Genomic DNA, 26,258 nt, shown 5'->3' on the forward strand with positions numbered 1-26,258 from the left:
TATGATTTTCTATATATAGATATGTGCTTCTAATTTGATCCTCTCGGGTAAGCTAGGCATAGGTCTATTACGATCCTGATTATAATCTGGATGAATTTAATTCTTCATTTTCTCAGAGTGAGTGTAGAGACAAACTCAAGATCTGATTGACTTGCTACAAATTCCTAGTACTTTGGTGTGAGTTAATTCATACCCCAGTGTGTTAAACTTTATGCTTCATCCTAGGACCAGACGAGTCCTACTGGTAACTTGAGATTACTTGTATAGTCAACAACCAAGTATAGGCATCTACTGCAAACAATATGCCACAACCCCACCATACTTTCTCCTTGCCCTGGTAAAACCCCTTCCTTTCTTCACTCAAAATGTAGTCCACTGATACAAGAGAATTTTCATACTCTTGATATGTCTGATCCTTCTCCTCAGTATCTAGTTCTCCTACAAAGAGTCAAACCATTCACCTACCATCATCAGTGGAAATAGACATTCAAGTAGCCCCAGTCCTTTGTGTCTTTCTTTTATTCCTCCTGACACTGGAGAAAAACCACCCACCCAAAAAATGCTATATATATAAGTGCTTGTCTAGGCCAACCCTTCATCTCTAAAAGCTCAGAAGAATCCTGCCAAGGATTGTGAAGCTTGCTGGCAGCAGTGGGGGGTGTGGTGGGTGCTATTTTTCTTGGACTCTTCACATAGACTTATGTAATCCTTCCATCTCCATTTGGCACTTGAAGCTTATTTTCCCATTGCTACTGGGAACCACAGGATTATTTTTTTTGTAGTTCAGCCAGCACTTGACATAACCATTTTTTTTCTGTGGCAAAGTGGATTCCAAGTTTTTAACAGCTAAGTTACAAATTAGTGATAGAACATCATTGGTGTATTATCTGGGGACTCTTTATCAGCCTCAACATAGGACAACTTGATTTAGATAAATGTAATGCATAGTACAAGCAAAATTAATTGAACTCTACCAATCTTGAATTTGTGACATTTTGGATTCCAATCCTTCAGTTCTTTTCTTAAAAAACAAAAGGTATTCCTTCCTTTCTTCACTTATCTATAAGTGTGAATCTACCTTTTAAGCTGATAAAATGTGGCAGATAAATATCTTTGAATATTCTGGGAGGACAAGGCAGGTGTCAGCACAGTAAGTGCCTCCTTAGGCTTGTACTCTTGTAGGGCTTGATAAGGATTCCTAAACATATGTCTTTTTTTTTCTTTTTCAAATGTCCATGGCTAATTGTGCAAATAAGAAGGGTGGGCATAATTTGTGTGTGTGAGCATTTACTTGTATGTACATGGGATATTTAGAGGAAAATGTGTAAGAACCTGGAAATATTTGTTGCCTCCGAATAAGAGATGTGGGTTGCCCAAAGACAGGGAGAGGAAAGATAATTACAGTTCCCTCTACAGCATTCTGTACCACTTGATTTTTGCACCATGTAAATACCTTAACTATTCAAAAAAACAAAAAGAAAAGAAAAACAAAAAGTTTTGGGTTGGTCCACTCCTATCTTTTATCCTCAGCATCGGTCCTGAAGGCTAACAGTTCAGGGCTCTCACATGGGTGACCAACAATGTTAGCCCCTTATGGCCCTTATCACTTGGCTTGACGCATGGAGTAGAAGGAATGACAAATGATAGTAACCTGTCTTCCATTCACCACAGTGCTATAGACAGCCTTAGCCTCACCCTGAAAATGACAAGCTTTCTGATACACAAATCATCTTCCTTGCATACGGATATTTTCAGAAGCAAGTCCCAGTAGAAACCTGGGAAGCAACAGCAACGTGATGCTGAAACAGTGATCCTTAATAACATTCCTCATGTGTAGGACTAAATAAGGATTTCCTGGAGAGTGAGGTTGATTTAGGGATCAGGGATCAGCTGCTGAGGCTAGCGCTTGGAAAAGACAAACCAAGCATTCACACCCCAGACCACTCAATACCAGCATTGTCTCCAATCCATCTTTCATAAGGGGGCTTCAAGTGGGGGAGGGGATAAAAGAAGGAGAGAAAGTAAACCTTTTTAAGCCTGTGAAAGAAAGTGCAGGAGAGAGGAAAGAACGAACAAGATGTGAGCATGAAAAGCCAGTTGCCAGGAATATTTAGTTTGGAAATAGACTTTGGCTTTTAATCTTCGACTCCACTGTCAAGTTTCTTCTCTGCTTTGCATTCCTCATCCCATCTTTCAGCTCTGATCCGACTGACACCCCATGCTTTCCTGTCCTTCTCTGTTTCACTCCCTTGTCTGTCAGGGTTTGTCTTCTCTCCTTCTCATCTCCTTTTCCTGATTTCTTCACTCTCTGCCTCTCCTTCCCTGGACTCTTTCTCCTGTTCTTTTATAGCTTGAGTCTGTCTCCTTCTCCCCTTTTTTCGTGCACAGTACCTCCAAACTCCATCCCCTCTTAAGGAAATGAGCCAGGCCTCAGATGGAGCTGTTGTCCTGACAACCTAAAGGCGCATCAGGCTTTCATTGAGGGCTGGCTGCTGCTGAAGGGGGCAGTTGTGCAAAGCGAGGGGCCACGCTGAGAGGAGGGCGGAGGGATGACGTGGAGGGGCTGCTGAAACCCGTGGGGGCGGGGGGGAGGTGCTGAGCGGAGGGAGGGAGGGACTGGAAGGAGAAACAGGAAAGGGAGGAGGGGGAGAGAGACTCTGGGCTGCCGCCGCTGCCTTGTGGGTTTCGTTACACTCGCTGGCAGGCTGGGTGCCGGCTCCCTCGCCCGCCTGCCTGGGAAAGTGGGTTACGGAGGGAAGAGGCTCAGCTCAGACACTGGCAAAGGAGCATCCAGCCACCGAGGGACCAGAGAACACCTTCCTTTTTGCCGCCTTCTCGTCACCTTTTTCTAGAGGGTTTTTTATATTTGTACTCTCTTCTTTGAAATTTTGTTCCTTTGACTTTTTCCCATCTCTGCTCGGGTTTTACGAGGGCTTTGTTAAGTCTTAAGAGGGAAAAGAGGCTGAGCCGGGCAAAGAGAGAGGCCAAGTGGAAAGGACCGCAAATTGGCAAAGCCCGTTCTGCCTTTGCCGTGGATGAAAGCCCTCTGTTTGTAAAGCCCTCTCGGCGCGAGCAGCACGCGCACACCCTCCAGAGTCGCCCGCGACCCGCACCTCGGCGTGGCCACCATGGTCGCTAGAGTTCAGCCCGATCGGAAACAGTTGCCGCTGGTCCTACTGAGATTGCTCTGCCTTCTTCCCACAGGACTGCCCGTTCGCAGCGTGGATTTTAACCGAGGCACCGACAACATCACCGTGAGGCAGGGGGACACGGCCATCCTCAGGTAGGGCTTTCGGGCAACTTTTCTGCTGCGCGCGATTGTGTGTGTGTGTGTGTGTGTGTGTGTGTGTGTGTGTGAGATCTCCTTGAACTCCAGCCCCTGATGCTACAGGCTTGTGGGGTGTGTGTGTGTGTGTGTGTGTGTGTGTGTGTGTGTGTACACAAGCGCGCGCTCGTATGCCTTTTACCGTCGACTGGCCAAGGTATCTGCCAACAAATTTCAAGGGGATTTTGTTCCCTGTCAGGGATCAGCAGGGTTGGTTAAACGTTGTTTGGTTCTTAGGATCTTGTTTTTCTTACTGAGAAAGCCTAATTTCAGCTATGCTGTTGGTGACATTTGGGCAGTGTTCTTGCTTTTGTAATCACAGATGCTTTGCACTTAAGAGTTTTGTTGGGGTTCCTTAATTGGGAAAGAAGAGTTGTTAAATTATGGCTCCCCGAGAGTGGTACACAGTATTGCATTATCCTTGGGGTATGTGTGTATGTGTGTGTGTGTGTGATAATACCTACGCACATCAAGGCTCTCACTCTGCCCCAGCAGTGGTTCGGATAGGAGACTTTCAGTAAGGATTTTCTAATTGACATCCAGGGCAATAAATCAATCTTAGAACTTTGGTTGGCTACTGAGCCTTTTCTGGAATGTGGATAGAAATCAACACAAGAATGAAGAGAAGGGGGGAGAAAAAGGAATTTGCCAAATCACTGATATTTAAGAATAAGAGTGTTAAGCACAGAGGTTAGGAAAGCATTAACCTGGCATAAAATGGATATTTCAAATTGATTATTGACCTCAAAATTTTATCTCTGTGCAGCTCTGCCAAGCTCTGAAATATAATTTGGGATTGAAATTTGGAAAGGAAGAGTACCAAGTCCTTGGGAGTTTGACCCCTATAAGGGACAGTGAGCTGGAGAAACTCAGATGAAACCTAGCTGTGATTGTATTTCTCAAAAGCTCCAAGCTTGTTTTTCTGTGTCTCTTCTTTCTCTCCCCTCTCCACCCATTGTATGTACCCCTTGTCCTTTTTTTTAGAGCTTTCCTGAATTTCTATCAGGTACTTAAATAAATAAGTAAATAGAATAAGAGAAAATGTTCTCCTTGGAGAGCCTTTAAAATCTCATTTCATCCAAATAAAATGACCTAGTGTCAGTCTGTCTATCTAGGTAATATTGCTTGTTGTGGCAATAAAAAGCAGTGTCCAATAGAAGGTAAACCTCTAATCTGTGTGCAAGGAGCTGATAGTGCATAAACCCTGGGGCATCAGGGAGCAGTTCTGTAGCAGAGCTGCCTACAGCAGCAAAGTTTTCTTTCCTTTTCTCAGAAATAAATTTGGTTGGCTGTCACAGTGTCCTGCTTTGGGATCTCTCGCCTTGTTAGAGAGGAATGTGCGTGTGTTGTGCCTGTTGTGGGGGGGGTGTGTGTGTGTTTCTGTAGACTGTAAAAACCAAGAAAATCCTAATATGTAAGTACTCCTTTCTTCATTTCCTTAGTATTGTGAATCCCTAAATCCTACTATCCAAAGTATATTTTCCCTCCTAGCTCTCCAGTCCTGTAAAACCTGCATGTGTGATTTATCCATATGGAGTAATAAGATTTATAGAGTAATTTATCTATTTGCAAACAGATTTGGACATGATGCAGAAAATGTTTTTGCAAACACATAAGCATGCCATCTCAACTGCTAGCATTCACATTCCCTAACACCATTAACCCTTTGCAAGTGAAGCACTCTTTGTAAATTTATGCTATCCCTGGAAAGATTTGTTTTCACTGACTATAAGACTGAATATGGGAAAAGTGAGTACCTGGGATGTATAAGTTTCTGTGTCAATGTTCATGAACTTTGTAAGGCCTTTCTAAGTCAGCATCACCTATATCTTAAGCTATAGTCATCAAAGGGTTAGATAAGTATCTAAATGTTAATTCAGAAGGAAAAAGGTATTCTTATATTTTCACACTTTATATGCATAGAAGTCTATGTCTTTGAGAGGCACTCTTATTACCCATTTATCTCTATGATATTTGCATGCTTCTATGTGTTTGTGGCTCAAAAGAAATGGAGTTTTTAAAGCATTACTTTTTAGTAGACATTTCAGTGTGGAAATGGGGGGGCAGGTAGTAAGAACAGAGAATAAATACAGAAACAGTTATTCTCTGGGAAAGAAGATAGACAAACAGAGCATGCAAAGAAGCCACCTGTGAGAGTCCATTGCTTTCCTGGACCTCACCTAATGTGCCCTCTTTTTCACTTCCTTTGCCTTGGACAAGTCTTTGCTTCTGGGTTGGTGGAGCTCTATCAGGAGTAACTATGAAAAGAGTTCCCTTTGTTTTCTTAGCTGACCTCAATCTCTTTAACTGAGTCCAGTAAGCTCTGTGGGTCAGTTTCCTGGTAAAGAATGGCACTCTTGCTGTCTGCTTACAAGTCTAGCCTGGGAAAGGCTTGCTTCCACTTTATTTGTGACATTTCACTGGGAGCATGAGCTTCCAGGGGAGGAGAGGAAGGAGAATTTGATTCTTTGGAAGCCACAGTAGCTGTTTGGCACTGAGAAAGTGAAATGGCAAGAGGGAAAGGATCCTCCCTCAGTGAGTCTGTGGCCTGAATTATCTGAAATGGCAACAAGAGGCAAGGGGGGTTTGAAATTCTGGTGGTCCAGTGATGGGACTTTGACTGACTGTCCCCAAAACATTTACCTTCACCATGCAGGTTCCATGAAACAAGTGTTTTTTGGGGGGCAATTGATTCTTACTTTTGGGTAATTATGGTCATTCATGGAAATGTGCATCTTGAGAGGAGAGAGTATACTAGCCTTGGGGTCTTGCTCTGTCATTTCTGCCTTTTGGGGGAAAAAAAGAAAGACTATAGACTGAAGGTGACAAAACTAGATGGAAAGAGAATCTCATGTGTCCCAACCTAACCCTGTTGTTTCCCAGAAGAGATCCTAGATGTTTATGAGCCCCTTTATGAGATTCTTTAAAAGATAAAGAAAACCGCAGCACCATCTTCCATCTCAAAGGCAAAAGATCAGTGTGATTCATAGACCAGTGGCGGCAGCAGCAGCACCTGGGGCACCTTTCTAAATCTATAGAACCAGAATCTGTATTTACATTTGTAACACCGTAAAGTATGAGACACATCTAACCACAGGACTTTACTTGTAAGGAAGACTCAGTTGCTTTTCTGAACAGGGCCCACCTGCCTCACTGCCACTCCCCTACCCCACCAAGTGTAGGAGTTCATCAGTTACTGGGCAGGTTTCTAGCACTGGTCCTTCCAACCCCCTATCCTTGTACATGAGCTCCCATAGAGTTTCACTTCCTGGTTAATCTTGGCAGGTTGAAACCGCATTGCTTTACTGATAAGTTAAGGGAAAAGTGGAAATAGTGTTCCAATCCAACCTTTAAAATTTCATTTTTAACAGTCTCACTGACTATATTTTCAATATGAGCAGCAAATGTCTGGAAAAAATAATTATAAAATAATTGATCCCAATATATCTGCTCATAAAGTAACTTTGTAAAAATACATGTATATGCCTATTTGGACATGTTGCTTAAGTGCATATATGATAAAATGCAGAGGCTCCACACCCATGTTGTAACTTTAAATATTTTAAATTTGAGGTATTGAAATTGCATTTATTTCACAATTCTGACCCTATTTGATGTTTTCAGGATATTGTAATACCTTTTATAGTGATAGCATTTTTCCCATTTAAGTATAAATGTACCTAAGAAGTGTTAGGTATAAGAAACTAAATACCTAAGTTTAAAATAGTTAAATTTTTAGTTTTTCAAAAATTCTTGGTCTTTATTTCCTTATTTGTTTCTACAGTAGGGGAAAAAGAAGAAACAATACAAAAGCTATGATTATTTGACAGTAAAATGTAAAAATTTTGTGCAAGTTTCAAAGGAAAAATGGCTTCTTTTCTATAAAGCATCTGGCACGCCTACATTCACAAAGGAACTGTCAACAATCAGACAAACTCCTGACACAATATGTGTTTTTCTACCACTTATAACTTACTATTTGAAAACAAACTTTGTGGGCATGGTAGTCTACAGGGAGAGTTTGTGACAGTTATGAAGTTTTCTTTTTCTGTAATTAAATCACTAAAGGTAATCAGAATTTATAGGTTATGACTGATACTTTAAGGATCATTCATTACCCATTAAATTCTTTATCAAATATATTTGGTGAATAATGGAGTAAAGCATGCTATATATTGTCTAGGAATATGACATATTATATCCATTTTTGAAAGATGTTTATGTACTTGTATCACTTGCTGTCATTTATGTTCTGGGGAACAGAACAGACCAGTCTCATGTGACAAATACAAACTGTGATGATTGGTGTTTCTGTAAGTATGAAACACTACACACTTACAGCACATATTAGAGTGATTGGTTCTATGTAATTTGACTTTGAATGACTTATTTGTCGAATTGTGGAGCAAACAACCAAAGATGACTGACTCATCTACTAAATCAGTTGGTGAGAGTTAAACATCTGTGTTTCTTGAAGCTGCTTCAACATAATAGTAAACTCAGGCAAAAGAAGGATTAGTGCATTTTGCTATGGTCTCTGAGAGCTCCAAGTACAAGTAGCTGGGACTCACCTGATGGGAGGTTGTCTGTGTGCTGTCCCCCTCACTGTCATCACTTGAGCCCTAGAGAGCCCTCCCTTTCAGGCCACTACTTAAGGCTTATAGCCCTTTGCCCTGTTCGTTTGTGAATGTCCTACCTGTTAGTTTGTACAACTTAGAAGAGCTGGGCTCTAATTTTGGATCTATCCTTGCATGCTATATGACTTTGAGAAAATCTCTGAAATATTTTGAGCTTTAGTTTTGTTCAGTTTAGTTTGTTTTGTGAGCTTTAGTAAAGAGCTCACAAGAGATAAAGTAGTTCCGTTTGGTGAACTATAAACTGCTACACAAGCATAAAGTGTTTGTGGTTTTCCAACCACATGTAGCCAGTTATTTAGACTTTAGGGAACTCTTTTTTTCAGACAGTGTTTCTCAAACTTGAAGGTGTATCCAAATTACCTGGAGTGCTCATTAAAAAACAGGTTACTTGGCCCTTGCCTTCAGAGTTTCTGATTCAGTAGTTCTCTGCTAGGGGCTGAAGTTTGCATTTGTGGCAAGTCCTCAGATTGTGCTCATGCTGAGGTATGGGGCCACACTTTGAGAACCACCGTCACTTGCTTCCATAAATGTGTTCTGCAGATGAGCATCTTCAGTATTGTAGAGTCACTTGTTAAAATCCAAAATCTCAGGGTCTGTTCCAGATCTACTGAATCAGAATCTGCATTTTATCAAGATCCCAAGTGATTCATAAACATACTAAAGTTGGAGAAATGCTGCTTTAGAGAGTCCACGGCCATGGCCACACATTACTCTCTACAGGGGACCTTTTAAAAAATAATGAAGCTACATATCCCTACTTTCAGTATCCTGATTTAATTAGTTTGGGGTTGGGCTTGGACAAAGGTGTTTAAAAAAAATGATTCTGATATGTACAGAGTTGTGAACTGCTGCTTTACTTGTTGAAAAATCTCTTTTACAAACCTTGTTCAGGGGCAACGCTTACTTGATAGGTAGTAAAAATTATAGTCAGGTTGTGTGGTTTGGGAAATATTTCAACAGCAAAGATGTACAAATTCAATTGGAAGAGAGAAAAGAGATCATCATAGATCTATTTCTTTACTACACAATCTCATCTTTCCAATGTCATGGGTAATGGAGTGACTTTATTTTAATATGGATGCATATTTACATAATATCTATTGGAATAGCATTAAAGTTCAATTTTTTTTTAATCCTGTTGTCTTGTGTTCTCTCTTTCATTTATATTAAACAAGACACAAAAGATACAAAACAGTTTTAGGTAGTTTTTTTTTTGATGGGAAAAAACAGACTATATTTAGGCAAGGAAAGTGTCTTCAGTCTTTTTCAAACAGGCTTACTTCTGTGTACTTACATTGTCATATTTGCCACAAAAATGATTTAGAAAATAATAGCTACATGGTTGTAGAATTCATCTCAGCTTTACATGGTGATCAGTCTTTAGCTAAAACTTATAGACAAGTGTTTATGTCAGAGAGTTTTTTATCAAGGATATAATAAGTTCAGAATGTTCAACAAGTAGTCTTCCCTCCGTAACTGCAGGGGATTGGTTCCAAGCCCCTCCTTAAATACCAAAATCTGCAGATGCTCAAATCCCTTATATAAAATGGCGTAGTATTTGCATATAACATATGCATATACCCCAGTATACTTTAAATCATCTCTCGATTACTTAGAATACCTAATACAATGTAAATGCTATGTAAATAGTTGTAAATAAAATGTAAATGCTATGTAAATAGTTGCCAGTGCTCTGGCAAATTCAAGCTTTGCTTTTTGGAACTTTCTGGAATTTTTCTTCCAAATATTTTCAGTCTGCAGTTGGTTGGATCCATGGATGTGGAATCCATGGATACAGAGGACTGACTTAGAAGACCAAGATCTAAATAGCTTGAAATAAACTGGTCTATTAAATCAGTGTAACTGACAGTTAGTTGGCCTACTACACAAGCTCTTTTTATGATCAAATGAGATATTATGCATCCAAGTGTTTTGTAAACTATAAAATGGTATAAAATGCAAGATCTTAATAAGATTATTGTCATTACATTCACAGTAGGAAATAACTTTTAGAAAATTAGAAGACTTAATAAAATAAGCCTTTTATTTTTATTTCTGTGGTCAAGGTTGGTCATTTGCTCTAAGATGTTTGTACCATTTTATTTCAAGTCCTTTAAAGTCATCCATATCTTAGAGTATAGCTGAGTTTGTTATCAGGAGTGCAGGGTGAGCAAACACTTTTTTGTAGTCACCTGTAATCAAAACAGTCTCTAGATAATGAGTGATTAACCTTCACAGAAGAAAGCACTTTGCTTCAGATTTTGTTAATTACTATAGAATAAATTTGTAGAAATTTAGACTAGGAAAGATCTTGGAGATTAAGCAGTCTGCCATCTCATTTTAAAGGGATATAACTGAGAAGAAAAACATTTAATTGGTTGTCTAAAGATGTGAGTGACAATTTGAAAACTAGAATTCATGTCTCTTAATTCTCATTCCTGTGAAAGTCTTTATTCCAGAGGACCACTGAAATCATCTTCTTCATGTTGATGTTATACCATGATGTGCCACGTTTTACCCCGCCCCCCAAAATGATGCTTAATATGTCTCTCCCTCTCCCTTCCCCTCTCTTCCTCTCTCCCCCTCTTTCCCCATCCTTCCCCTTTTCTTCTCTTCTCTCATCTCTTCTCTCCTCTCTCATTCGTCTCCTCTCTCTTCTCTTTCTCATCCCTGAAAATCAAAGCTGAACTTACCTGTGGAGGATCATCCAGGTAGTGCTGATCAAGGAGGACTTTTTTGGGAACTGCTGTATCTTTCCCATGTTCACTGTCTTAACCAAATGGATTTTCTTTTCTTGCAGCCTCCATCGTGTCATATTCGCAAAGCCATTTTTGTATTTGGCAGGGATCTCCTGGCCTCAGCAACTTTTTGTTTGTTTGTTTTTAATTACTTTCCCTCTTGCTTCTGATACCTCTGCTGTTAGATTTCTTATCTGAATTCTCAGCCCTTTGACCCAGTCAGTACTGGTCTTGGGTCCTGAAACTCTGCTGCCTTCTAATTGTTACTTATGACCTTCTGCCTGGTCAAGTCTCCTATGAGTTGTCCCTTTTAGAGACCCTGACCAGGATGGCTACAGTGAGGTTGTGGGCCAAATCTCTGCTTTCAGTTGGCAGACTTTCCTTTGCACAGACTCAAAGGGCACTCTGCACATGGAAGACACTGCAAATTGTATACAAGTCTTTGAGGAAGGTAGAATTTTATTTTCTAATTTGTACAAACATTACTTTGGTCTGACAGTTGGGACTGATGGTGGTAAACTGGAAGGAACTGGACATAGATCTATCCATGTCTCTTGGAATGGTGGAGGCACAACATGATAAGCCCTGTGGCAGGTGCCTGGAGAGTTTCTGGTGGGACACGCAGAACAAGGCCTCATGAAGCTTTTCTTAGAAAGTGGGTGGTGGAGCCAAGGGAGCTACAACATGTTACACCAAGTAAAGGGCAGAGCACAGTGAGGGGAAAGTAACAGATCAGTGGCTTTCAGTGGGTCCCACAGGGAGGCAGGCAGGTATTACTGGGTGGTCTTTCAGCTCATGGTAAAGACTCAGTCTCAAGGCTGAGGCTTAAAGAAAGAACACAGTCTTTGGGCTAAGGGCTGGCTTACGCAAGGCAGAGTCCTTATAATAAAGGCTATTCCCCAGACATATTACCAAGGTAGGTAACTTAGTCAAGGAGTAAAAGACAGGGATATAATTTCTCGAACTGAAGCCCCGTGTCAAAGTTATTGTAACTAAGGGGTGACATGGAGATATATCTCAGAGCACTGAGCCCCATCTTTTAAAACTCTTGCTGTATAAGTTCAGGATCGCTAAACCTGGTCCAGCTTTGTGTGGTAAACATGGAGACAAAGGTCTGGAATGAAGTAGAAATGGATACTACTTGCTTCTCTCTGCTGTAGATAACATTACTGGATTGCATCTTTAGTCTACTTAGACCTTCCAGATTCCAGGTAGTTAGCAGAACCATGGACCCGAGCTCACCTGACTGTCCCAGGCCTGTTGTTTTTTTCCAGTATCAATCTAGAAGTGTTGCCAGATCCTTCAAAGGCTTCCCATCATCTGCAACATAAAGCCAGAGGTCCTTAGCTTGGAAAACTCTCCATGATCTGCTACCTCATTGTGTCCACTAATTCAGAGCCACTTATAGCCTGTGCTCATGAGCATGTGAGTGAGTGTGTGTGTGCACACAGTGCTGGCTCTTACCTTTCTTCATGGTGCTTTCTCTCCCTGGGAACTCCTCTTCTTCCACTCCACCCCTCCCACCATACTTCTTTGCTAGGCTACTTCCTAGGTTCAAGGATAGTTCTGGTGCTAATTCAGGTAATCTTTCCTAATTTTCCCAGAATGGGCTAAGTACCCTATTTATTGTTGCTGATAGCCCCTCTGCATCCCTTCCTCCCAACCCCACCCCAAAGCTTAATTTAGATATAGTTGACAAACAAAAATTTATATACTTAGGGTGTACAATGAGAAGCTTTGATATATGTATACGTTGTGAAATGAATACTAAAATCAAGTTAATTAACATATTCATCTCACATCGTTATCTTTTTGTGTGTGTAGTGAGAACACCCAGATTTACTCTCCTCCTAGCTAACTTCAAATATACAAGGCAACATTATTAACTGTAGTCACCATGCTATACTTGCGATCCCCAGAACTTAGTCATCTTATAACTGAAAGTTTGTACCCTTTGACCAACATCTCCCCATTTCTGCCACCACTCAAGCCCTTGGTAATCACCATTCTACTTTCTGCCTCTATGACTTTGACTTTTTCAGATTCTGCATATAAGTGAGAGCATGCAGAATTTGTCTTTCTCTGTCTAGCTTTTCATTTGGCATAATGTCCTCCAGGTTCATCCACAATATCACAGATGGCAGCATTTTCTTTTTTATAGCTGAATAATATTCCATTGTGAGTGTAAATAGATATAGGTCTCACATTTTCTTTATCTGTTTATAGATCAGTGAATGCTTAGGTTGTTTCCATATCTTGGCTATTCTGAGCAGTGCTACTAAGAATACAAGAGCACAGATATCTCTTGGAGATACTGATTCCATTTCCTTCAGATATATACCCAGAAGTGGGATTACTGCAGTATATGCATACCTCAATGTAGCATTTACTACACTTAAAAAATTATATTCACATTGCTTCAGATGTACTATTAGCCCATCAAAGGCCTTATCTACTTTACATTTTCATCCCAGAATGTAGCTTAGTACTGATAGATGCTCAGATAAATACTTGCTGAGAGACTGAACTGAACAGATGACTGAACAGGTCATACTATAAATCAAGCAGAGGAGAAGTTGATTTTTAAAAGAGGAAACAAATTTGAAGGAGACATGGATGAATCATGCAAAATATGTTAGTAGTAAAATTAACCACCCCTGGAGTTACTGTGAATGTGATGAAGAAGGCATAGTGGTAAAATTAGAGATTGATTCTTTTTTGATCATTGGTGGGGTGAATGAGGGTATCTGGCTAGAAATACTGGCTAGAAATACATGATTTCTCATTGTAGCTACTCTTTTCAAGCACAGCTTTCTAGAGACAGACAAATTTTAAGATAATCCCAAAACTTCAGTCCCAGGGGCCCATACAAAGTATACTCCTTCCTTGGATAGATTAGCAGTTTCTGACAGAGCTTAGAGTCACTCAGTGCTCCTGAAGTGAGGCATTTCCGAGGCATTTCCAGTGTATGAAGAGCTCAGCCTCGCAGGTAGCTGTAAGGGAAGGGGTATACCTCCAGGGAGCTGCTGAGGCTTTCTCCCTCTAGTGGTGGCCGTGGGCTTTCAGGGACTAAGTTGGTGATTTGGGAGCAGAATTGTTTTTGTGGCACAGGTATATTCACATCATCTATTCTACTTTCTTGCGGAATGAAGCAAGGGGCAGATCACTCACATGCATTTGACTCAAAGTACTTATACACACTGAACAATGATGCCTACCTGAGTTTTGCAGTGTAGGATTCATTACTCAGTCCAGAGAAATACCAAGTTGAATGTACAGTGCCCTTTGTAATAATCCCAAATTCCCTTTTGTATGTCTTGCAGTAATACACAAAGGCATTATTGATATTATGTCAGAGGAAAAATACAACCCAGCTTGTCACACAATAATGCATTAATATTTATTCCATTATGATTTTTGATGATGTATTTCTATATTGAATGTCTGTATTGTAAAGTTATCCAAAGCTGACGACATCCTTTCTAAATTTGTGCTTTAGTCATGCTACTATTTGCCGCAGTACCCTGTTAAGGAGCAAAAGATACCAGCGAAAGTGATGCGGTTCAACATTGTGTCATGAATAGCCAAATGTCTACATGTGAAAACACTGATTGGGAAAAATAATCAGTTTTCTTATTTTCAATTTTTGTGCTTCTTCGATCTGACCTCATTCTGGTATATCTATATCAAGGCTGTTTATTTTATGTGGTTTGAGTCACATATGGCTACCAGTTTATGGCTGATCTTCATTTTAGGATAACCGAAGATTGCTGTCGTCTTCTGTATGTTCATGATGCATTTGCATGAGCATATCTTAGGATCAGCATTTTCTATTGCTGAATCATTAACTTAGCAGATGAATGGATTTTTCTTGGACTCTCTTTTTGACCTCTATTCTTCTGTCTCTCTCTGGTGACTCTAATCTGATGAACTAATATCTAATATCATCACTATGACCAGGAACTGCCTAAAGTCTATAGAATGTTACTAGATTACAGAAACTTCTAGACTGAATATCAAGAGATTTAGACTTCAGTGCCATTAAAACTGTTGTCTGTAAAAAGTTGGGAATTAGCTCGCATAGTCTCAACTCTAAAATGGGTATAATGCCTACTTGCCTCTTAAACAAAGAAGTTGGCCTGGTAAAGTGATACTATGTTTTTGAATATAGTTGAGTGCATCAGAAGGAATGCATGTTAGTATAAATGGGATGATGATATGCTCAAATTAAAAAAAAACTCCTACATTATCTTATAAATGTCATACCATAGGAAACAAAAATATTTTTGCATTAATCCCTAATCCTTGTATAAAAATAAAACAACTCAAAATATAGTTCTTCTAAAAAAAAAGAGTATTTATTTATATAGAACCTGTTGTGTGAACAATTTGTTTCACAAATGTACTTAATCTATATTGTTTAGATGAGCTTAAACACAAGATTTTTATTTTATTTTTAATTTATTCAGCATATATTTATAATTATATAAAAAAGTAAGAGGATGCATTTGCATTTTATATGTACATAAATTTTCCATACACAAAATGTGAATATTATTATGAACTTGGGTCACAGCACACTTTAATAGGAACCTAATTAATTTGATGCACTAATGATCAGGGAAGTTTATTGCAGAAAACCAGATTTTCTGGGTTATCAAGGATGTGAACATATAAAATATAGAAGAAGCATCACATGATGACTTTCTTAACTGATTTTAGTTAATATGCTTTATTTTTAATTAATCATTATGCAAATGCTAAGATTATTTGTAAGAGAAATCAGACTTTCTATTTCTTGTTTCTATTATATATTGGTTATCATATAGTCCCTAAAAAGTAAAGTAAAATCTTATATTTTTTTCTACTTTTAGAAATTAATCTTAGCTGAGTGAGAAATAACTTTAAAAAATTAAAGTTAATTCTCTGTATTTGTGATCTCAATTCTAGACTAAATTTCTGTTTTCTTTCATTCTCAGTCACCAAAAGATCTAGTGATTTGTTAACAAGCCTTCATAAAGAAGATGAGAAAATGGCCACTGTAAGGGAAGAATAAGAATTTAAATTAAATTTCAATTTGTTTATCAAATAAAATGATCATAATTATGCTTTTGTACCCTTTTCAATGTTAAAGACTCAAGGCTTGTGAGGAAATGATTAGGGTAATAGAAACAAGTTCAATTATAAGTCTCATATGTATGAAACCTAGGTCACTAAAATAAAAATAACTTGATAGAGTGATTATAGAAATACTATTGCTAACATTTAAATAACTGTAGAAAACAAACTTTTTCACAGTATTGGTGGCACACAATATTGTCCTAGTTATAAATAAAAGGGGAAAATAATATTAAATCACCACTGCCAACAACAAAAATATAAATGCTAGAATATTTACAAAACAAGCAGTGATCACCCACAACAGGGGTTCCCTGGGAACAAATTATAGCATGGTAAATACATTTCTTTAAAACAAACAAAATTCCAAACTGGTAGATCAGGGAAATGCCATTCATTCTAAGTATCTGTATTTTGACAGGTTTCTCCTGATAGATTTATTGGTCCATAATGAGCTAGAATTTTTCCATTTGATTGAATCATCATTGCTGAAGAAACCGATTGATGGTAGTAGAGGATTCTCTGTCTATCTTTGGCCATGTTCAATATTTGAATAAAAACACAGGAAGCAAACTTTCTATCAAGTGCATGACACAAGATAAAAGGATTTTCTTTATTGACAAGATTATAAGGTGAAAATTGGTGCAAGCTATAGGGAGGCAAATTGCAGCTCTCTATATAAAGGAATGTTATTCATAGATTTGTGTGTTTATACCCTACTTCATTCCAAAAAAAAAAAAAGAAAAGAAAAAGAAAAATGAAAAAAAAAGAAAAAAGAAAAGCAAAGAACTTACGGTAGTTTATAATTTAAACAGAATGTAATTTAAATAAGCAGATCAGCTTGAATGATTTTACAAAGATGAACATGTATTTTAATGGCATAACGGAAATCACACAGCTTCTGAGCCAGGAAACCTAGCTCCAAAAATTACCTCTACCAATTACCAGCTTTGGAAAGATGGGCAAATCGATTGTCCCTACTGGGCCTCAACATCTTTATTTATAAAATAAGAATGGTAATTATATTATTTACCTTCTTATCCCAGAGGTTATTACAAGAATAAAATAAAAAGAATCTACAATTCCAGTTGGCTCTCCATATTCGTGTGTTCTGCATCCATGGATTCAGCTTATTGTGGATTGAAAATATTTTTTAAAAAATTCCAGAAAAAATTTCTGAAAAGCAGAACTTGAATTTACCAGAGCATGACAACTATTTACATAGCATTTACATTGTATTTACAACTATTTACATAGTATTAGGTATTCTAAGTAATCTACAGATGATTTAAAATATATGGGAACATGTCTGTGGGTTACATGCAAATATTACACCATTTTATATAAGGAACTTGAACATCTGTGGATTTTGGTACTTGTGGGGGGTCCTGGAACCAATTCTCTGTGGATACCTAGGGATGACTATATACAGTTGACCACTGAACAGTGTGTTGGGGGTGCTGGACCTCAGCTCCATAGAAAACCTGCCTCTTTGTACATGGTTCCTCTGTATCTGCACCTGCAGATTCAATCAACCAAGAATCATGTAGTACTGTACTGTTCACTATTGAAAAAATCCAAGTATAATGGCCCCATGCAGTTCAAACACATTCAGGGGTCAACTGTATATGTATTTCTATAGGTATATGTGTATTTATTTTGTAAATGTCATTTTCTTTTCTGCCGAGTGGAATAGATTTCCTTGTAAAGAAGTAAAGTTTTAGTCATTTTAGTATTTAAGCAGGGTCCAGGTAACCACTACTGAGAAAAGTTGTTAAAAAGAAAAATGCTTTGTGTAGTAGAAGGTTGAAGCTGATTTCTCATATCTCTGCTACCATAAATATTCCATTTGTGATGTTCTGAATTTCTACTCTAGTTTATTTTGTGTATGTTTATTTTTTTGCTGGTATTCCTTTATAACTTTGATTGCTTGTAAAGAATTCCATTCAGAAATGGCTTCTCTAATCATTTTTCAATGAGTTTTAAAATTCATAGCTTTACCACTTTCTTCCCACTGGAAAATTTTCAAACATGTCAAAAGAGAGGGGCTGTGTTTCATTAAAACAGAATATCTATTTAGGTGTTGTAGCTTTCTATATGGGAGAATATCAAAATAAAATCTGGTCTCAGAAAAGATACTTTTTTATGTTCATCCAGCTTCATGGAGATAGAAGTTTGATCAAGTCAAATGGTGGCCTCACTGTTTACATCTCCCAACCACCTCTGTTACTTCAGCACACATGTTAACAAAATTCTGCCTGAAGTTCACCCTGTGGCTATCTTCTGCCATCTGAATTTGAAAATTATGAAAACAAGAATTTTTATGTTAACCTTTCAAATCTTCATCCTCAAATTCTTGGTTGGCATGGCTCAAATTGTTACCTTGTTTACTTGAGGAAAACATGATGCTACCTCCAAATCCATATTGTGGCTCTCCTCCTATATCGAGGCCTTAGATATCCCAGCCCTTGAATCTCTCCAGTCCTGGCTCCCTCTGAGCTCTGAAAAGTCTCAGTCATCTCCTCACCTATTTGATGTAAGAACCTCCTCTCTGCTTGTCTTCAGTAGAAAGGGAGTGAGTAGCAGTGGCTGTGGACTTTGCTTATGGGTGAGTCAGTTATTCTTTTTTTTTTTAATATATTTTTATTGAAATATAGTCAGTTTACAATGTTATGTCAATTTCTGGTGTACAGCACAATACTTCAGTCATATAGGAAAATACATATATTCATTTTCATATTCTTTTTAACCATAAGTTACCACAAGATACTGAATATAGTTCCCTGTGCTATACAGTATAAACTTATTGTTTATCTATTTTATATATAGTAGTTAGTATCTGCAAATCTCAAACTCCCAATCTATCCCTTTCCACCCCTTTCCCTCCCTGGTAACCATAAGTTTGCTTTCTATGTCTGTGAGTCTGTTTCTGTTCTGAAAAAAAGTTTGTCTTTTTTTTTAAGATTCCAGGATAAGTGATATAATGTGGTATTTTTCTTTTTCTTTCTGGCTTACTTCACTTAGAATGACATTCTCCAAGTCCAACCATGTTGCTGCAAATGGCATTATTTTATTATTTTTTATGGCTGAGTAGTATTCTATTGTATAAATATACCACAGCTTCTTTATCCAGTCATCTGTCAATTGACATTTAGGTTGTTTCCATGTCTTGACTATTGTAAATAGTGCTGCTATGAATATTGGGGTGCATGCATCTTTTTGAATTAAGGTTCCCTCTGGATATATGCCCAGGAGTGGGATTGCTGGATAAAATGGTAAGTCTATTTTTAGTCTTTTGAAGAATCTCCATACTGTTTTCCAGTATGGCTGCACCAAACTTAAACATACTATAAACCTTTTAGAAGAAAACATAGGCAAAACATTATCCAACATACATTTCAGCAATGTTCGCTTAGGGCAGTCTACCCAAGCAATAGAAATAAAAGCAAAAATAAACTAATGGGACCTAATTAAACTTATAAGCTTTTGCATAGCAAAGGAAACCATAAGCAAAACAAAAAAACAACCTACAGAATGGGAGAAAATATTTACAAAAGGTGGGACTGACAAGGGCTTAATTTCCAGAATTTATATAAGTAGCTCATACAACTTAATAAGAAAAAAGCCAACAACCTAATCCAAAAATGAGCAGAAGACCTAAGCAAACAATTCTCCAATGAAGACATACAAATGAGCAATAGGCACATGAAAAAATGCTCAATATCACTAATTATCAGAGAAATGCAAATCAAAACTACAATGAGGTATCACCTCACACCAGTCAGAATGGCCATCATTTAAAAGTCCACAAACAATAAATGCTAAAGAGGCTGTGGATAAAGGGGAACCCTCCTACACTGCTGGTAGGAATGCAGTTAAATTGAGGAATGGTTTGTTTGTATCATTCCCTTACTTTTCATATCAAGTGCCTTCTCCATAAATAATGAAGCAGCAGAACGTAAATGTCTGATTTTCTGCTCTTACAATTCAGATAGCCTCTGCTGCCACTTAATATGACATCAACCAACAAATGACATCCATCAGTGTATGTAGGTAAACCAGGCTTCCACCTCCTGCTGAACCCAGTCTCTCTCACTAACTTCAGCATTTTTGCTATCTTAGTTTTTGTATGTATGTTTCCTTATTTCATCCTTTTTTTTTTGTAAAATGACTTAAATTAACCTAAAAGTTCAACTGTTAAAATTTATAAATAGCAATTACCAGGGTATGAAACCAGCCTCTTTCCTGTGGGGCTGGCAGTACTTAGCCAATTACTTTGTCATTGCCTTAGCAGTATTTACAGTGAAAGAGGCATTGATGCACAGCTTTGTCTGTGGAACCAGGTGACTTTTCAGTATATAATGTGGCATTTTGGGTAGTATTTTTGAAAGAGCTCAGAAAATCCAAGCAAACAGAAAGGGAGAAAGGAAAAAGACAGAAACAGCTTAGGGGCAAGCAGACTAGGGAAGGATCGGGTGTCAGGATTTCAGTAAAACACAGATAGCCCCATTTCAAAGTGGGTTATCTGTGTGTAAAGCTGAAAATATTCCCAAGAATGTCACAGTTTCCCAACGGAAAATCCGTGGATGCTAAAATAAAAATGGAGCTTGTTAAAAGATAATGACCAGTGATCCGAAGAATTATCCAGTGAAGTCCTAAATATGTCAGAGTTAATTCCTTGTGGATAAAGTCTCAGTTTCATTCAATCTTATTCCCAAGAGGAAAGGTTTAGGCACTGAGTTCCCAAGCCCGAGTCTCTTAGGCAGCAACAGAATCATTGCACAGTGTCCAAATGTCCATTCATTACTTAAGGATTATGTGTAGACATTCTATATCTCACATGTAAATAAACTACTGTTTTTCAGTAGACTCTATTATAATGCAAAATGTGTTAAAGATTTTCTGAATGTATGTTTTTTTTTTTTTACTGGACAATTCCTCAATTACAAAGAGGTAAGAAAATTTGTTGATAAAAGGATCTTCTTATTTAGAAAGTTTGCAGACCATTCTACATCAGGTCCACTTATATTCAAGGAGAGTTGCCCACTGGCAGGTTAGTCTGAGAATTTGGTGTTCAGAAAACGATCTGAGTTACTTAGGACCATCAACTGTTTTCCTATTAGGGAATAGTGTAAACTATAGTTTGGATGAAATTGCTAAGGGAAAGAGTGTAACATGGGTAGTTAGTATGCATAACTCTGTGCTAGATATTCTATGGAGATTAAATAAATGTCCAATAGAAGTAGTTTACAGTGAAGCTTAAGCTTTAGGGCTCTTGGCTTGCACGGGCTGACTACTCTGAAGCTTTGTCTTTAATTCTTCATTTATCATTTTTTTTTAAAAGAAAGATTATACTACATATATTTCAGGCTCCACAAAAATCTGGAATCATACTGTTTTAGCCCATCAAGGAACTTGTACATATGAGAAATTAAGTAACAATGAAAGCAGTATGTTACTAATGGTGGCTCAGATGGCCCTTCAAGAATTGCTGTGGGCTGATGTGTTACTATGGACATTTTTAATGAAAAAGCTGAGTCTTAAGGGTTGTGGTGAAACTTGAATGAGGATACAGAGAAAAAAATAGAAAGGCTTTTCAGTGAAGAGATGAAGGCACAATGAAAAGGGTAAACCGAGCTCAGGTTGTGCTGGAAGAAAAACCCCAGGGGATCTTTGTTTTCAAACTTTTGTCACACCTCTTTACTCGAGCTGGATTAGTAATTACAATCATACCCCACTGTACTGTGGACTCATTTGGCTCATCATTCTTCACTACAAGATACAGCCTTACTAGAATGTTGATAGCTCTATGTTGCTTTAAATTTAGGAATGTGGTGATGATGATTCCAGGGCTCAGAAAGAAGAGAGAAGACACAGAGCAGTCCCAGAAGGTCTATATACATTTCAGAATTGGTTTCCCAATTGTGCTGCAGTGCTGTTACAGTATTTATTATTATTATTATTTGTTTCTTTTATTTTTCTTTATACTTGGTAAATTTAATGAGCTGTCTCTAAGCAAAGGGACGTCTTTATTCTCACTGCTACCACTCTACTCGAAACTTTTATTAGCGCATAACTGACTTTAGCCTTTGCATGCATTGCATTCTTACTTACTTATGCTGGGCACTGGGTTGAGTACCAGCAATGGACAGTAAATACTATGGAGCTTACAGTCTAACCTAGATTTTCACCACTGTGGATTCTTCTGCAAACACAGCTCTTCAGCAGTTCCTTTCTTTTCTCAATAAGCAATTGTTGGCTTTCAGTGAATGTCCCATCAGCCTCCATTTTAAAGGCTTTAGTGTATCTAACCTTCAGGGCTTAGTGTATCTCTCTGTAATACTCGTCCTCTCTTTTTGTCAGCAATGTTTCCTGATATCACATGCCTTCATTTACTTTTTTTATATTAATGTTTTCTTTTCCTTCAGGATGTATAGTTTATTTTTTCCCCTCAATTTGCATAAATTCTAGTCACCTTAAGCTCTTCCTCCTTTAAGAAACCATTAATTATTCTATCCTTAATTATTTTTCCTTATTTATTTGTTTGTTTATTTATTTTGGAACTTCTAGGTAATACCAAACAATTTTGTGCTTCAGTATTTGCCAATGGTTTTGTGCATTTTAGCTTTGTATCCTCAACAAGAATGCAAACTCCCTAAATCACAGACTCAGGAAAGGTTGGAGACTATACAAATGCCTTGGTCCTGGTATTCTCCTCTTCAGTACTTGTGTTGATGCACTTACTCAAGTATATCACATTCTTTGCATTTTAAAGAAGAGGAAATAAAACTCCAGGGAAAATAAATGACTTTCTTATGGTCGAGTAACTAGTAATTAGCAGACCCTGGCCTGGATCACTGCTATTTCCATGAAGCCTTGTTTTCTATTCCCTGTGTAATGCCTGGAACAGAGCTGAACAAGTAGAAAGTGCTCAATGATTTATTTTAATACTAGCTACAGAGTGGAGTGTGTTTGTTGCTATGTTCTATTCTATGCCTTGTATATGGCCAAAGGAAGGGAGTGACAACAGGACACCTATTTGTCCCTTGACATGAGTAAATATGGGGTGGCAAAACCTGTAGGGCCAATGAAAATAACAAAGGTGAGCAATTCGTTTGAAATTACTTTCATGCTGATCTGGGGTGATAATTGCATTTCTAGAGTTGATGACCTGACAGACGCTTTTAGCTGTAGACATCTAGTGTCACCACCAGATCTCAGTGTAGACATCTAGTGTCACCACCAGATCTCAGTGCCCAGCCCCCGACAGTAGGCAATTTATTTGGCTTGGCAAACTCCATTCTCTTTCTTTTCATTAGCGAAGTTGGCCTCTTGGGGATAGCATTTTCAAGAGTAATGCAAATACCTCCTTTCCTATCGATAAAGCTGTGATTTACAGTATTTAATCTACTTGAAAGGCAAGAAAAATGGAAGTCTGCATACAGGAGAAATGAAATTATAATAAAATGGCACACTCCCCAAAGTTTTCTTAATATGTGGAGTATTAACCTGGCACTCAGCCTTATTTGCTGCATACAGAGTTTCATCGATCAGAAGAATGGAAAGCCTGGATTTCTAAGACTCTTTTTAAGGCATTTGACGTACTAGGTTCTGCAGATTTTACTGGATGAATAACGTGATATTTTATCTGCAATACCTCCTCTGTTGTCCTGTGTAAGACTGAATCTGTATAGAGAACCTCTAGCTAGTTCTTACAATTTCTGCCTCGTACTTTTCCGAGTTCCACCTTTTACCTGCATACCACTGTACTCTACAGCATCCTGTGTCCCTCACTCGAGTATAAAACACTCAGCTTTCATTAGTAGGAGCTTTCTCGGATTCTTTTCTTCTCCACGGATAATTGCCCCTCAGAGAAGTTAGGGCTATGGAAAATTAGTAGTGTTTTATCACTAGCTTAGAAACACTGGAATGAAATTTAAATCTTTCCCCAATGAACTATAAACTGCTCTCTCTTCCTCGGCCTCAAAACTTTAGTGTGATTTAATGTTTATTGAGCACCAAGAACGTATAGCCTCTTCAAAACCACATTCTGTTTATCTAGCACTCTAAAGTTCTAAAGACATCACGTACTTTGCCTAATTGGTACTCCCCAGACCCTAGTGCAGAAGGAAAGGAGGACGGGAACATTATCCCCACCACATACACAGGAAAGGAAGCGCAGACTCTTCAAACAAGATAATTGAAGTCGGTAGCCACAGAACATGAATGGAACATAGATTCCTGATTCATTCTGATCTAACTGATAAATGATATTCTTATTTTTCTCTATTTTCACTTTTAAAATCATCTGTTTCTGCCACCTGTTTTAGACCCTAGTTCATTCTCATTTTGCATTTTAAAGAAAACTGATGCTTTTTTTTTAAATCTTGGTATAATCTTCATTCTTTTGTACAGTATTGTTATCAGTCCATTTCCTCTTCCCTTTCTTCTTTCACTTACAGTTGCATTTAAACTCATTATTGTGGGAAACATCACAAGAGGGAAAGATGGTGAAGACATTCAGCTTTTCTCTCTCTCTTTCTCTCTTTCTGTTCCTGGTGCTGTGTTCAGTGCAGGCTCTCTGTTCTCATTGAGGCTACAGCTTCTTTGCTAAATCACTGCTTTGTATTCAGCCAGGGACCATGGAGTATTCCCAGTGTATTTATTTTCTGTTCCTGAGCTGAATGCTGGGTGCTTCTTTGTCCTGATGCCTTCTGCAAAGGAGTTTTAAGAGGTGGGGGATGGAGGGTGAAAGAGAAGGAGGGGGAGGAATGCCAATAAAGCTTCCTCTATCCCCCAAAGGGATGTGCGTAAACGTCTTTAACATTGCTTCACTCAGTGTTCTCCTCTCTGCTGCCCTTGCCCTTAATTGGATCTAGACTCTAGAGAAAATCACTTTGTTAATGGGATGGTTAAAGAAAAAGAGAGGTGGAAGTTGGCTGTGCTCAGTTCTGGCAGTTTGTCCTCTTTGGGAATAAAGTCTCAGATGCCTGATTTGGGGAAGGGATTCTGCTTTCCTGATCATGAGGAAATACAGCTTCCCTTCTTTTGCACTTTTTTTTCCTCTCAGAATGGCAGGTTATTTTCTGTGTCTCCTAAAAAATACATAAAACTAATTTGCTTAGAAAATATGGGTCAGCCACTTACTCAGCCATGTATCTATTTGTCCATTCATTTATTTATTCATGTATTTGACAAATGGCTGGTAAACATGTCTTTGTACCAGGTCCTGTCCTAAGTTGTGGAAATAAAATGGTAAATGAGAGAAATAAAGTCCCTGCCCTCATGGGACTTACATTCCAATTGAGGAAAAGGCAATAAACAAATATTCCAGTGCATATATAAGAGTTATAGTCTGTGTTAGTGCTATACTTGAAAATCCACAGGATATAATAACAGAAACTCTAAAGGGGCTACTTTGGTTAATATTTCCAGGTAAGGCCCTCTGAAGGGGTAATATTGAAGCTAAGATGTAAAAGCTGCTTACATAAGCTTGTCAGCACTATTTATTTATTTTAGCAGTTTTAATGGCATGGAACTTATATGTCATAGAATTTAGTGATTATTAGTAAAGGTGCAGAGTTGTGCAAACATCACCACAAGGTAGTTTTTGAACATTTCCATCATCCCTAAACGATCCCTCATTCCCGTTTTAGTTAATCCCCATTCCCACTCTAGACTCTGGACAGTCACCAGTCTACTTTCTGTCTGTATATACTTGCTGTTCGTGTACATTTCTTATAAATAGAACTGTACAATATGTGGTCTTTTGCATTTGCCTTCTTTCACTTAGCATGTTTTTGAGGATCATTCATATTGTAGCATGCTTCAGCATTTTACTCTTTTTTTTGACAGAATGGTATTCCATCATATGGAAATACCATACAGTATGTTTAATCATTCACCAGTTGATGTACACTTTGCTGCTGTTATGAACAATGGTGGTGTAAACATTTGTGAACCATTCTTTGTGTTAACATGTGTTTTCATTATCTTCTCTAGATACCTAGGATTAGAATTGCTGGATTGTATACAAAATTTATATTTAACTTCTAAGAAATTATTGCACTCTTTTTCAATGTAGGTATACTATTTTACATTCTCACTGGCAATATATACAGTTCCAATTTCTCCAAGCCTTGCCAACATTTATTGATGTTTGTATTTTTGATATAGCCATTTATGTCAGTATGTGGTTGTATCCTGTGCTTTACTTTGTACTTACCTAAAAACCTAATGTTGACTTTTTCAAGTGCTTTTTAGCCATTTGCATATCCTTTTTGATAATATGCCCCATTTTTAATTGGGATGTTCATTTTATAATTGCATTATAAAACTTTTTTATATATTCTGAATGTAAGCCCTTTATCACATATATACACTTACGAATATGTTCTTATACTCTATAGCTCATCATTTCAGCTTATTCTGAAGTACAGA

At 38.0% G+C, this 26,258-nt stretch overlaps 1 protein-coding gene across 4 annotated transcripts in view; it reads left to right on the top strand.

Moving 5' to 3' along the window:
* Window positions 1–26,258, top strand: part of LSAMP (limbic system associated membrane protein) — a 736,440-nt gene that overhangs the window by 167,634 nt on the left and 542,548 nt on the right. The window contains exon 3 of one of the 4 annotated variants that reach the window (XM_072964767.1): window positions 3,205–3,283. In XM_072964767.1, coding sequence (XP_072820868.1) covers window positions 3,205–3,283 — 79 coding nt within the window. Of the gene's footprint in view, window positions 1–2,629; window positions 3,284–26,258 lie in introns of those variants that run through there. The other 3 variants (XM_006210313.4, XM_006210312.4, XM_072964773.1) reach the window with 3 other exon arrangements.

This window comes from Vicugna pacos, chromosome 1, assembly GCF_048564905.1.
Source record: "Vicugna pacos chromosome 1, VicPac4, whole genome shotgun sequence".
NCBI lineage: Eukaryota > Metazoa > Chordata > Mammalia > Artiodactyla > Camelidae > Vicugna > Vicugna pacos.